Genomic DNA, 12,840 nt, shown 5'->3' with positions numbered 1-12,840 from the left:
TTCCACACTAAATTATAGAACCCGAAAGATTACTTTCTCTTTCCCAAATGATCCAGTAATAGAATAGGAGGGACATTCTTTAGCACCTAAAGGGAAGTTCATTTGTTGTCTCAGAGCCCCTAAAATCATTTCTAAGGGTTGTTTGTATCATCTTATTCGTGTTAAAGATTCGAATACCAAAAGCCCTTCTCTTCAGTCCGTCCCTGTGGCGAATGAGTTCCCAGAAGTTTTTCCAGATGATCTCCCAGGAATACCACCTGATAAGGAGATAGATTTTGGTATTGATTTGTTGTCAGATACCAGTCCCGTCTCTATTCCGTCATATAGAATGGCTCCTGCAGAGTTGAAAGAGTTGAAAGAGCAGCTAGCAGATTTTCTAGATAAAGATTTTATCTGTCCTAGTATTTCTCCTTGGGGTGCACCTGTACTCTTCGTGCGAAAAAAAGATGGTCCCTGCGTATGTGTATAGATTACCGTCAGCTAAATAAGGTCACTGTTAAAAATAAATATCCTCAACCTAAAATTGATGATCTTTTTTACCAGCTTCAGGGTGCTAATTGTTTTTCAAAAATAGACCTTCGTTTGGGATACCATCAATTGAAGGTTAGAGAGTCAGATATTCCTAAAACAGCTTTTGAAACCCGATATGGTCATTATGAATTCTTAGTCATTTCCTTTGGGTTGACTAACGCCCCTGTGGCTTTCATGGACCTTATGAATAGGGTGTTTTGTCAGTTTCTAGATTTGTTTGTTATAGTTTTCATTGATGATATTCTAATTTATTCCAAGAGTAAGAAGGACCATGCCAATCACCTCTGAATCATCCTTCAGACTCTCAAAGATCATGAGTTGTACGCAAAATTTTCCAAGTATGAATTCTGGCTTAATGTTATTGCTTTCTTAAGGCATATCGTGTCGAGTGACGGGATTAAGGTTGATCCCCAGAAGATTGAGGCAGTGAGAAAATAGCCCAGACCCACGACTCCAACCGATATTTAGAGCTTTTTGGGTTTGGCAGGGTATTACAGAAGATTTGTAGAGAGTTTTTCTTTCATAGCTGCACCACTTACTAAGTTGACTCAGAAAAAGGTGAAGTTCGTATGGTCTGACTCCTATGAGAATAGTTTTGAGAAGTTAAAAGATAAGTTGACAATTGCTCATGTTTTGACTCTTCCAAAAGGTACGAAAGGGTTTGTTGTGTACTGTGATACATCTCGTATGGGACTTGGGTGTGTACTTATACAACGTGGTAAAGTGGTGGCTTATGCATCTAGGCAGTTAAAAGTGCATGAGCGAAATTACCCCACCCATGACTTGGAGTTAGCGGCTGTGGTGTTTGCGCTCAAAATATGGCGGCATTATCTCTATGGGGTACATATTGATATATTTACTGACCACAAGAGTTTGAAGTATCAGAAAGAATTGAACCTTAGGCAACGACGTTGGTTGGAACTTTTAAAGGATTATGACATGAGTCTGCACTACCATCCGGGCAAGGAAAATGTGGTAGCCGACGCCTTCAGTAAGTTATCTATGGGCATTATTTTGCATGTTGAAAAGGGAAAGAGGGAGATGGTGAAAGATATTCACCGACTTATAAATCTAGGAGTGCGACTCTTGGATTCCGAAGATGGGGGAGTGGTTGTTCATGAGGTAGCTAAATCTCCCCTTTATGCTGAATTTAAAGAGAAACAGGTTGAAGATCCCATCTTGATGAAGATCAAGAAAGATGTGGGTCAACAGAAGGTGATGTCTTTTGAAATTGGTAGTGATGGAGTTTTGAGATATCAGGGCAGACTATGTGTGCCAGATGTAGATGGGTTACGAAAGAGGATCCTTGATGAAGCTCACACTTCGAGGTATGTTGTTCAACCAGGCTCTACTAAGATATATCATGATCTGAAAGCTATTTACTGGTGGAAAAATATGAAGCGTGATGTGGCTAATTTTGTTGCCAAGTGTTTGAATTGTCAACAAGTGAAAATAGAGCATATGAGGCCAGGTAGTACTTCCCAAGAGATAGCGTTGCCTTTGTGGAAATGGGAGATGATCAATATAGACTTCATCATGGGAATTTCGAGGTCTCGAAGCCAGTATGATTCAATTTGGGTGATTGTTGATCGACTGACCAAGTCAACCCATTTTCTGCCCGTCAGAACTAACTATTCGGGAGATAACTATGCCAAGCTGTACATTGAGGAGATAGTCTGTTTGCATGGAGCACCTGTATCCATCATCTCTGACCGAGGTACGCAATTCTCTTCGCAGTTTTGGAGGTCTTTTTAGAGTGGTTTAGGTATCCAAGTGAACCTAAGTACTGCATTCTACCCTCAGACTGATGGGCAAGCTGAGCGCACCATTCAGACTCTTGAGGATATATTAAGGCCTACATAATTGACTTCAAGGGGAGTTGGGTGGATCACTTTCCATTAATAGAGTTCCCATATAATAACAGTTACCATGCCAGTATTAAGATGGCTCCTTTTGAGGCATTGTATGGAAGAAGATGTAGGTCGCCAATAGGGTGGTATGAAGTGGGTGAGACTCAGTTTTTTGGGCCTGATCTTGTTTATCAGGCAATGGAGGACATAAAAATTATTAGAGAAAGACTTCAGACAACCCAGAGTTGACAGAAGTCCTACGCCGATGTTAGGAGAAGGGACTTAGAGTTTGAGGTTGGTGATTGGGTGTTTCTCAAAGTTTCTCCTATGAAGGGAGTCATGCATTTCGAGAAGAAAGGTAACCAGAGTTCTCGCTATATAGGGCCATAGCAGATTTTGAGAAGGATATGGGGAGTTGCTTATGAGTTAGAGTTGCCTGGAAGTTTGGGATCTGTTCATCCGGTATATCACATATCTATGCTGAAGAAATGTATTGGAGACCATTCCCTAGTGTTGCCTGTAGAGGAGATCAAGGTGACAGACTCATTAGCATATGAAGAGGAACCTATTGCAATCTTAGATCACCAAGTTTGGAAGTTGAGGAGCAAGGAGATAGTATCAGTTAAGGTGTTGTGGAGAAATCAGAAAGTTGAGGAAGCAACTTGAGAATCAGAAAATGACATGAGAGATAGATACCCAAACTTGTTTGATTCGGTGGATGACGAAATGAAAAGTACAATCCTTGTCTTATTCTTTTATGGACTTAGTATAATTTAAATCGTGCTTGTCTATGTTCCGCGTCATCATTTGGGGACGAATGATCCCAAGAAGGGGATAATGTAACACCCCGTAAAAATCGTCCATGCGTTAGCTCATGGTAATAGGCTCTTAGAGTTAAATGACTAGAATTGTGTCAAAGAAATTTAGTCTTATTTTTCACTTCCAAAGTGAGTAAAGATTAAACCATATATAATTTTCCTATTTTCAACTTTTTATCATGTGAGAAATTGAATGAGCTTTCTGTCGATATAAGATTCGCCCAAATCCGATACCCAGGCAAGAAGTTATGGCTAATTTAAGTTCTAATCGTAAAATACCGTCATTTTGGTGCTTGGCGCGTCGCGGAGGGGGCCTATTTAGAAATTGTCAAATTCCAGTAGCATAGCGCGATTGTGGCGCGTCGCGCTGAAGTTTCAGGTCCCAACCAGTGAGACAACGCGATGGCTCAGCGTCGCGATGACCTTAAGAATCCCACTCGTCAATTTCCAGTGAGCCACCGCGATTGTAGCGTGTCGCGGTGACCCATGAAATCGGGCTCCCAATTATATTTTTTATTCCATCTCATTAAGGGTATATTGAGTATTTTCCATCCCCTTATCAGCCTAAACACAGGATTTAATTCAAAAGATACCATAATACATTCACAATCATCCAAATTACTCAAGAACACTCTCTAGGGTTTCAAACTAAAAACCTAAATAACTCAAGATTTAACCGTGGGTTTTCAAGATTGATTGAAAATTTGAAATCCCCAAATCGTAGGCTTCAAGAATCATTCATCAAATTTCTAAATTGAGGTACGTGGGGTTTATCCTAAAAATATATTGGCTTGTTGAAAACACTCAATTATGATTTAAAGATTATAAAGCATGAATTTATTAAAGGGGTTTGAAATCCATGATTTTTATTATGCTTTATGTATGTTATTGATATTGTTGTTTTGGCCTTTAGGCCTCATCCTCTTAAATTGATTTACAAGTATATGTATATGTATGAAATTGAAATTTAAGATTTGTTTGAGAGCACAGATTATGAAGTCCCTTTCTTGTGATAAATTCAAGTTTATGATCTTATTGTGAATGGTTTGAAATGTATGATTTATGATTTTGAAACTAGTTTTCTCAATACCTTAATGTTTGAGCATGATTTAGAGATGATGAGAGGGAGCTTCTTGATATAATTACACCCTTGTTTTAAATGAGAAAGAGTTGCATGTGATTGAGAAATTTGACATGACCGCCTTGTATTATTGAAATGCTTGACGAAGAGAGTGTCTTGCATGTGTTTACATGAAGTTTGAGAAAGAATTTCTTTGAATTGATTTATTGATATGGTGCTCCCAAACTTATGTTTTGAAAACAGAGATTATTATATGTTATTAATGGCTCAGAGACGTGACTTGCAAGTCAATGGTATGACGATACAATAAACATGTATGCCATAACAGAGTATGTTTTCAGAATATGTTTTCAGAGAATGCATGCTTTAAAGAGTTAAAAATGGGCTTAAAAAGGGTTAGGTGGTTACCCGAAGAGGGCTTTAGTTCAAGTAACTCTTAGCCTAAAATCGTGATTTGCCAATCCAGGTATATTATTTTACGCTGGCGATGGCCGTGTGGCGTAGCAAAGTCAGAGACTCCAACCCTTGCAGCATACTTGGGTTGGATGCTTCCCCGCCGAGTCAATGACGGATTCTATATAGCCCGTGAAATTTCAGAGTTGTAGGGTATACCACCTAACACGGAAGTAAAACGAAGAGTGTCACAGAGTTCAGATGATTTTACAGTCTTTCGAAAATGCCATGAGATTTCTTACTATATGATATGTTTATGAACTGTTTTAAATTGCTCTCGTATATGTTGACTATAAATTAGTATTTTAGATCTGCTCTGCGTACCAGTACATCTGTATTGACCCCCTACCTCCCAAGTTTGGAGGCTCAGTCCAAGGGTCCGGCTAATCAGTAGAGTATTCCAGAGAGAAGTGATCCGTTCAGTGGTGAGCCTTCTTTGTTCCAGAAGGCCTGTTATTTCAGATTATGTTATTCCGTTGGTTTGGTCTACTGGGGGTCTTGTCTCAGTTTTCAGAACAGCTTTGAGATGTAAAAATTTTCCAGACTGAGTCAGATCTAAGTGTTTTGAATTGTAACTTTCATTCTCATGTCTTGAAACTCAGAGTTAATGACCATGTTTCCGTATCAGATTGTATTTCCGCATATTCTCTTATTATATGAATGTTGTGCATGACTACCAAATAGAGTAGGACGTTCGGGCCTTCATGGTTCGAAATGTCCGTCATGGCCAGGCCCTAGTTCGGGTCGTGACATATAGCCTCTTATATATCACTTTCCTGAAATGGCAATTATGGAATAAACTTCTTAATTACTGAGGAAAACATCAACATTTCTCTCACTGAGGTCTGAGGTCTAAGAAGGGGATATTACTAATGAACTAATTTTCTGCAAAGAATAACAGTATAAGAAAAACACAATAAAAGTAAAAGACAGGAAAAAGTTGGAGTTTCAGTTTCTTGACATTACAACAGTGGAATAAACTTGTTAATTACTGATGAAATTTTTGACAACATTTATCCGTGTGAAGTCCCTTATTAAGAAGGGGAATTTTATGTTTGATTGGTATTACAAATATTGGGAACTCCACCGCACTCCAAGACACAAATCCCAACATGTATCAAAAGAATCAAGAAAAAGAACTTTGCAAAACAAATATCAAATGTATCTGCTATTCTGCCCTTTATACACAATCATCAGAGCTCATTCACTTCTTGTCCAACTCAAAATCTTTGTCGATGACACCAAATTGTCAGGAGATAAAGATAACTTTGTTCCTTCTCCCTCAGTTTGAGCTCTATTTTACAACATTTCTACAATGTAACACTTCACGTTACTCGTGCTTAATCGCAGTCCAACCCACATACCTCTAAATTGAGTCCACCTCTCGCGGTGAATGGGTTGAGTCGGACCCATAATAAGGAGCAGATAGATGCCAGAAGGATAGACCAGACAATAATGATGGTTGGAACGTTATTTTGTCTACCCATCACACCTTTGAGGAAGGGATACAGATGAACAATGACCCATAAGGCGAAGAAAAGCCTACCAAATAGAGGACCCCATGAATCATAACCGTTGTTGATTGCATCTGAAACACCGACTATAACTCCAATGATGTTAAGAATTAACAATGTCATTGGAGGAATCAACAAAGATGTCCACTTGAACAGATAAAGCTCGGAAAACTCCCCATCATCAGCTGCTTTGGAAGTAACAGTGAAGCTAGTGTTGACACCAGCCAAAACTTTAAGAAGACCTTGGAAAAGAGCAAATAGGTGAGACGAGGCACCACCAATCACCCAGAACTGCTCGTTTCTCCACCAGTCATCAATAGTAACACCTCCCCATTGCATCTCAATAACACTCGTCACACCAATCATTATGAAAAGTGCCATGAAAAGAATACTAGCATAGTTGCTAATCTGCACATGCCAAAATATCATGTGGTTAGTTGAAAGCTGCGAGCAGTTGATTAAAATAAAAAAATAGATCTCGGAGAAGGAATGCTGAACGCGGCAGACTTACCTCTGGAACAATAAATTTCCCTGTAAGCAAGCAGACAGCCGGCAATGCACAATATATGATTAAAGGAATAGAAGTCAATGGGTAGACCACTGAGTTTATGTACGAAAATCGCTCCAGAGGCTTCAGGCCACATCCATATCCATACCAAATCGGACAATGTCTACTGAAGAAAATTTCAACAGATCCCAAAGCCCACCGAAGAACCTGGTGAAGACGATCTGAAAGATTGATAGGAGCTGACCCCTTAAATGCAGGCCTGTTGGGCATGCAGTAGACGGATCTCCAACCATGGCAGTGCATCTTAAATCCAGTAAGGATATCCTCAGTGACAGATCCATAAATCCATCCAATCTGGTGGATATGACAAAGTCAGATAAAATACGGAGTGCATTCTAGAAAATTCAAAATAGGTCACAGAATTTCAGCATGTTTTCTTTACCTCTTTACCCCATTCTGTTTTGTCTTCGTAACCACAGCTAATAACATGTATTGCTTCTTTCAAGAGAGATGCTGATGTTGCTCCTGGAGGAATGCCACCATCTTCTAGAAGTGTTGAAGCAATGAATACTGGTGATTGACCAAATTTCTTCTCAAGCTTTATCTGAGGCATGAGGGATGCTTTTTCACTATCAATTCCTGCAGCAAAAAGCAAGTTAACCAAAACTAGCATACAAGAATCTGAAGTTTCACCACGAATAAGGGAAGAGCATGCTCTACAGATTGTACATCTGATATAATAAAAAAAGAGGGATGGCAAAATAAAACATAAAAGAGTAGGGGTGGCTCCTCAAACTTTTTTTTCCTTACCTTCAATTCCTTCCTCGATATTTTCAAGGGCATGAATTTGTGGTGAAGCCTCTTTGCTCTTTGTCTTCTTTTTGCTATCCTTGGTTGTTTTCCCTTTCTTATGCTTCTTTCGAGAACCAAAACAGCAGCAACACCATTTTGGCCAGCAGTTGCATGTTTTTCCTGGAGGTTTAGTCTTCTTTGGAGCATCATAACCATAAAGGGCTTGCCTCCTGAAGACACACCCAGTACCCACATAGATTGGACCCTGGATGCCATCAAGTCCTTTCATATTGATCTGTTAACGCAAATGGAATATAATTAGCTTTCTGTCAGGCAGTTAATGGTGCATATCGCATACTTATGCACAAACATAAAAGTTAGGATTGCATAGATGCAACATTCCATAACAAAAACCCCAGAAGAAGGTGTTTTACGTACATCAAAGAAGACCACATTGCGGTTGGAGTATCTGTCGTGCCTGTCGATACCATCAAATCTTTGAGGAAATTGTACGTAGCATATTTTCTTTCCTGAAGTGGGATCCATCATAAAGCACATAGCTTCTCTCAGTGCCTTACTGTTATTTATATAGTGATCACAATCCACATTGAGCATGTAAGGAGCATTTGATATGACCGCTGATACGCGCATCTAGAATCACATTTTAGAAAGGATCAAAAGCCTATCCAGTGCTATAACTTTTGAAAAGGAGGGGAGGGGCGAAGAAGAAACAGAAATGGAAGACAACTTACCAAAGCATTCATGGCACCAGCCTTCTTGTGGTGGTCAAATCCTGGACGTTTTTCACGAGAAACATAGATAAGGCGAGGCAGTACATTCCCTTCAATATCACGGACACCATCATTACCCAGGAAGACCTTTTCAATTACAGGAATGATGGTTAGCTCACAATAGTAAAATCTTAAAATATAACCATTAAACTTAGGCTATAAAAGAGATCAGATTGATTACCTGAATCATTCCAGGATGATCCCTGACGAGATTTCCTGGCCAAGGCGTTCCATCTTGCATGGTCCAGCCATCTTCAGGAACCTTTTGTGCTGTGGCAACTAGCCCATTTATCCGAACCTTGAATTCTTCATAGTCTCTCTGCACAAAAAGGATGGTACCAACTTGTCTTAACAACAGGTCCTTATAGTCATATCATACAAGGAAAATGTCGATGAAGAACATAAATTTGATAATTTGCATACCTTCATAGCACGACGTTCCCTCACAAATGATGGATGTACTTTATTTTTCAAATAATCAACCTTCAGAGAAAAATACCACTCGGGGGCTCGAGGCTCTATGTTGAACTTTTTGCAGAATGGGACCCATTTCCTTGCGAACTCAGATGTTTCAGAGAGAGCCTCAAAAGTAAGCATTGCAGCACCATCATCAGAGACATAGCACGAAACCTTGTCCACTGGATAATCCACAGCGAGAATGGAGAGAACAGTATTTGCAGTAATGAGTGGAGGTTCTTTCATCGGATCCACCGTACTAACAAATATATCTACAGGGGCTAACCCAGAAGGCTTCCCTTCCTTTTCATACCTGCGAAAAACATTTAACTAAAGGGTAAGGACGTGTACAGAGAGGGATGTACACACATTTTTTTTTTGATAAAGGTAACAACCAATGCACTCACAGTATTATTTATGCATACCTCAGAGATAGCCTATCCAGGTATGTCTCTCGACGAATTGGACACCATTTAGGGAACTGATCAAATATCCATGACACAGCAAACCATATTTCACATATAATAGAAAGCAGCCATAATACATATGCATCATTGACAGGATGCGTTATTCGATAGTGGAAAAAGAGCCCAAGAACAGCAAGACGAACTAAAATGGATAATCTGTACGGACTAAGCCTGCTAGAGGAAATAGGCAGCTTCCTCGAAAGTGGTTGTCTCCCTTCATCCATCCTGCAAACAGAGATATAAGAACGATAATCTTACTGATCCAGAGAATGTTCAAATAAAGCAGTGATGCAGTTTAGGAAGGTCCTTTATGGAGCAAACCGGCATGAAACACATTATACCCACATCAACAAAAGAGAAAAGCAGAAATCAAGCACATAAAGCATAACATTAGCCCATTCCGAACCGCTCTAACACGTGATTTTTTTTTTTAATTTTTTTGAAATGAAGCAGGTAGTGAATTTATCCTTCTCTCAGATGTGAATTCTGCATCATATCTCACTAGGAGTGGTTACACATCCACTTAGGATTTCCCACACTTTATTATATTTCTCATTAATCATGCCAACAAGATGAATAAATTGTGGCCTTCGGAACAAACTAACTCCTCACGTGATATATATTGACAGAGTCCAGAAGGGTAAAATCAATCTTTGAACTCTTTTTGCAAACCTCCCCCCATCCCACATCTAAGCTGGCCAAAGGGGAACTTTCACAGAAAACAGAAAAAAGAAAAATAAGCTTTGCATGTACAGTAGGTTGTAGATGGGTGTTATACTAATATAATTGGTTTCTATTTCTTCTTTATTTGTTTGGGTAATTTGAGTACTGAATAGAGTTGAACAAAAGATTCCTGAACCATAATTGGAAAAAAGAGATGGATGTGCTGCAAAAAATAAGTCTCAGTACAAGTGACTAATCTGCAACATTTCTCCCCTTTTCGTTTCTATTTTATACAAGTACAACTTACATTTGCTTTATTCTTTGTCAAGAAACAACGGTAATTTATCTCATTGAAGAGGTTTTCTATTGTTAAGATTCTTTCAGAAGGATAATAACTGTGAAGCAAATTAGACAGCAAATACTCAAGCTTGATAAATAACCAAGTATATCCAAGACACAAACAAATCTACGGTCTACCCCAGGCCCAAAAATTACGTCAATGCAGCTGTTGTATAACAAGGGGGCTGGATATCTATCCATGATTAAATTTTAAAGTTTATCCCTTTTGACTAATGGCTCAATGTGGCTACCATATGAAGATTTCCCTTTCACATGCTTACTGAAACTGAGTATTAGTTTTTGAAAGGTACAGTAACCAGCACTAGAATAAGCTGTCGTCTGGTATCATCAAACTTCTGAAAGCAGCCTCAACTAAAACGACCTTGCAAAAATTCAAGCCACATGTGACATGACCAATTTTTCAGGCCTCATACTAAAGAAAGAAAACCATAGTACTAGAGTATTTTCGTCAGCACAAAGTTCACAATCAATTATATATACAGCTTGCAACAGTTACTAGTCACCATCCGGCAAGTAAAATCAAGTGCAAATCATATTATAGATAACTCATGAGGTTAAATTTAGAAGAAAAAAAATGAATGCATAAACCTACTTTGGGAGATCGGGATCATCCAGCTCGTCCCCATCGTTATCACCACCTTTGCCTCCTCCATGCTTAACCACCTGTAGTTTATCATTCTGCTTTTTCTTCCAGTCCTCCATTCTTTCCTTCCATGCAACAGTACCATATCCATAAACTGCCAAATCTTTCTTAGGATCCATAGGGCGAGGCGGCACTGCAAAAGTCAAGCATACCAAACACATTAAGCACTCTCACTGGAAAAAATTGGTCAAAGAATGAAAATTTGCATTAACCAGATTAATTAACTTACAAGACATGGATGAATCTGAATAGGGAACGGGATGAATTTTCTTCCCACGACCCATAAAAGGCGGTACGATGAGTGCATGTTTATCAGCTGAAATTGTATCATCCTACACAACAAAATTACAACTATTTAGCTAAAATTCAAGAGACTGAGAACCAAAAACATGACAATCTTGAGGCATTTACCTCTTGACCATAAGTAAGAAGTGGGATTTCAGAGTTAAGGGCAGCAGGATCTACTTCTGCCGGGGTATTAAGACCAGAAGCATTATAATTGTTAGCGCGGCCAAGGCGAGCAGCTAGTGCAGCCTCAGAAATATGTCTAGGGGTGCCATCATAATCAAATTCATGATCTAAGTCATCAAATTCATCCTCTTCATCATCTCCATCGACTCTGGGACTCCCTTTAATGCGTTTATACCTAGTCTTACATTGAGGACAAGCTTGATTCCCTTCTCTCCTTTCATACTCATAGCAAGGTCTACAAACAGGAAATGCACATTCATTGCAAGCAACAAATGGCTCCCCATCTACTGTAACTTCAATCTCATCTCCACAAATCTGGCAAATCTGTCCACTTAATTCTTTCACAGAAGTTACCTGTAATCAACACACAATTAACAATAAAGTTTAAAACCTCCTTAGATCAAGAACTGGAATCCACAACACCAATTCAGATATTTGTACAAAGAAACACACTTGGACATGTTAAAGGCTTGCCTAATAAAGAATGCCACAGATAAGAAAATCATTTCAGCTTAAAAAGTGGTGGACATAAAGATCCAATATTCACAGGTTTAAATCTTGATATTGCAGATTTACTCCAGGATACAGCTGAACTGAAGAACTAGAAGACAGCCCCCCACCCCCACCCCCCCCACATCTGTACAAAATCCAAGAATCTAGCAAAACGGAAAGAAAAGTTTGAAACTTTATCCTCAAAAATGGCACCTTTTTAGCACAGAAACTGGGAATGAGCAAATGGTAACTTCAAGAAGCAGCAAAATATGGTCAAAAACAACGCACCACCGACAAAAAAAGAACAACTCAGAAAGCCTGAAAGCTTGTTGAAATCACTCAAAATTACTCTAAAAACAGAAAAAAAAGATACATACTCTTCCAACTTCATCAGCATTGATAAGAACAAACTCATTTCTATTATGTGAACCAGCAATAAGCCTCCCTTTAGTATCCATTGACTCAGTCCACAATCAAGAATGGAGATGAACAAAATATTGAACAAAATACCCTTCTCAGTTCAAGCACATTAGAGGCCACTACTATTAGACATTCAAGAAAAGCACTACTACTACTACTACCCTTTACTCTTCTTCTTGTTCTTCTACAACTCTCTTTTATGAGACTGCTTTTAAACACCCCATTACAAGTAAACAACAACTACCTCTTTCCTCTATTTAGAGAAATGAGTAATAATGAGTGAAAATGATGTATAAACATACACATACAAACATATCAGTATTATAGTAATAATGTATGTATTAGGTGTACAAAATTTTGTGTTTGTGTGGTGGTGGGAAGTGGGGGTGGGGGGAATATTATTATACAACTGGAAAATGGAAATTTTTTTTTATTTTTTTTTTGAGAAAAAGAATAGAATTGGTAATGTGAGTAAAAAGACTCTTTTGGGTTTTTGAGATTCTTTCCTTGAAATTTGAGAGAAATTCCAA

General features: G+C 38.8%; 1 protein-coding gene across 1 annotated transcript; it reads right to left on the bottom strand.

Annotated features, from left to right (window-relative positions):
* Positions 1 to 5,673: 5,673 nt before the first annotated feature.
* On the bottom strand, positions 5,674 to 12,684 carry LOC107867632 (cellulose synthase A catalytic subunit 2 [UDP-forming]). The gene is made up of 13 exons (XM_016713959.2): positions 12,268 to 12,684; positions 11,339 to 11,752; positions 11,157 to 11,259; positions 10,877 to 11,060; positions 9,220 to 9,486; positions 8,762 to 9,107; positions 8,520 to 8,657; positions 8,300 to 8,425; positions 7,986 to 8,198; positions 7,566 to 7,842; positions 7,198 to 7,394; positions 6,759 to 7,109; positions 5,674 to 6,655 (listed from the first exon to the last, which is right to left on the bottom strand). The coding sequence occupies exons 1-13, from the start codon at positions 12,346 to 12,348 to the stop codon at positions 6,074 to 6,076; spliced, it is 3,279 nt and encodes a 1,092-aa protein (XP_016569445.1). The 5' UTR covers positions 12,349 to 12,684; the 3' UTR covers positions 5,674 to 6,073.
* Between the last annotated feature and the right edge of the window lie 156 nt (positions 12,685 to 12,840).

Source organism: Capsicum annuum, chromosome 4 (genome assembly GCF_002878395.1).
Source record: "Capsicum annuum cultivar UCD-10X-F1 chromosome 4, UCD10Xv1.1, whole genome shotgun sequence".
NCBI classification, from domain to species: Eukaryota; Viridiplantae; Streptophyta; class Magnoliopsida; order Solanales; family Solanaceae; genus Capsicum; species Capsicum annuum.
The sequence above is the reverse complement of the archived record's forward strand: the minus strand, read 5'-3'. Positions and strand labels throughout refer to the sequence as shown.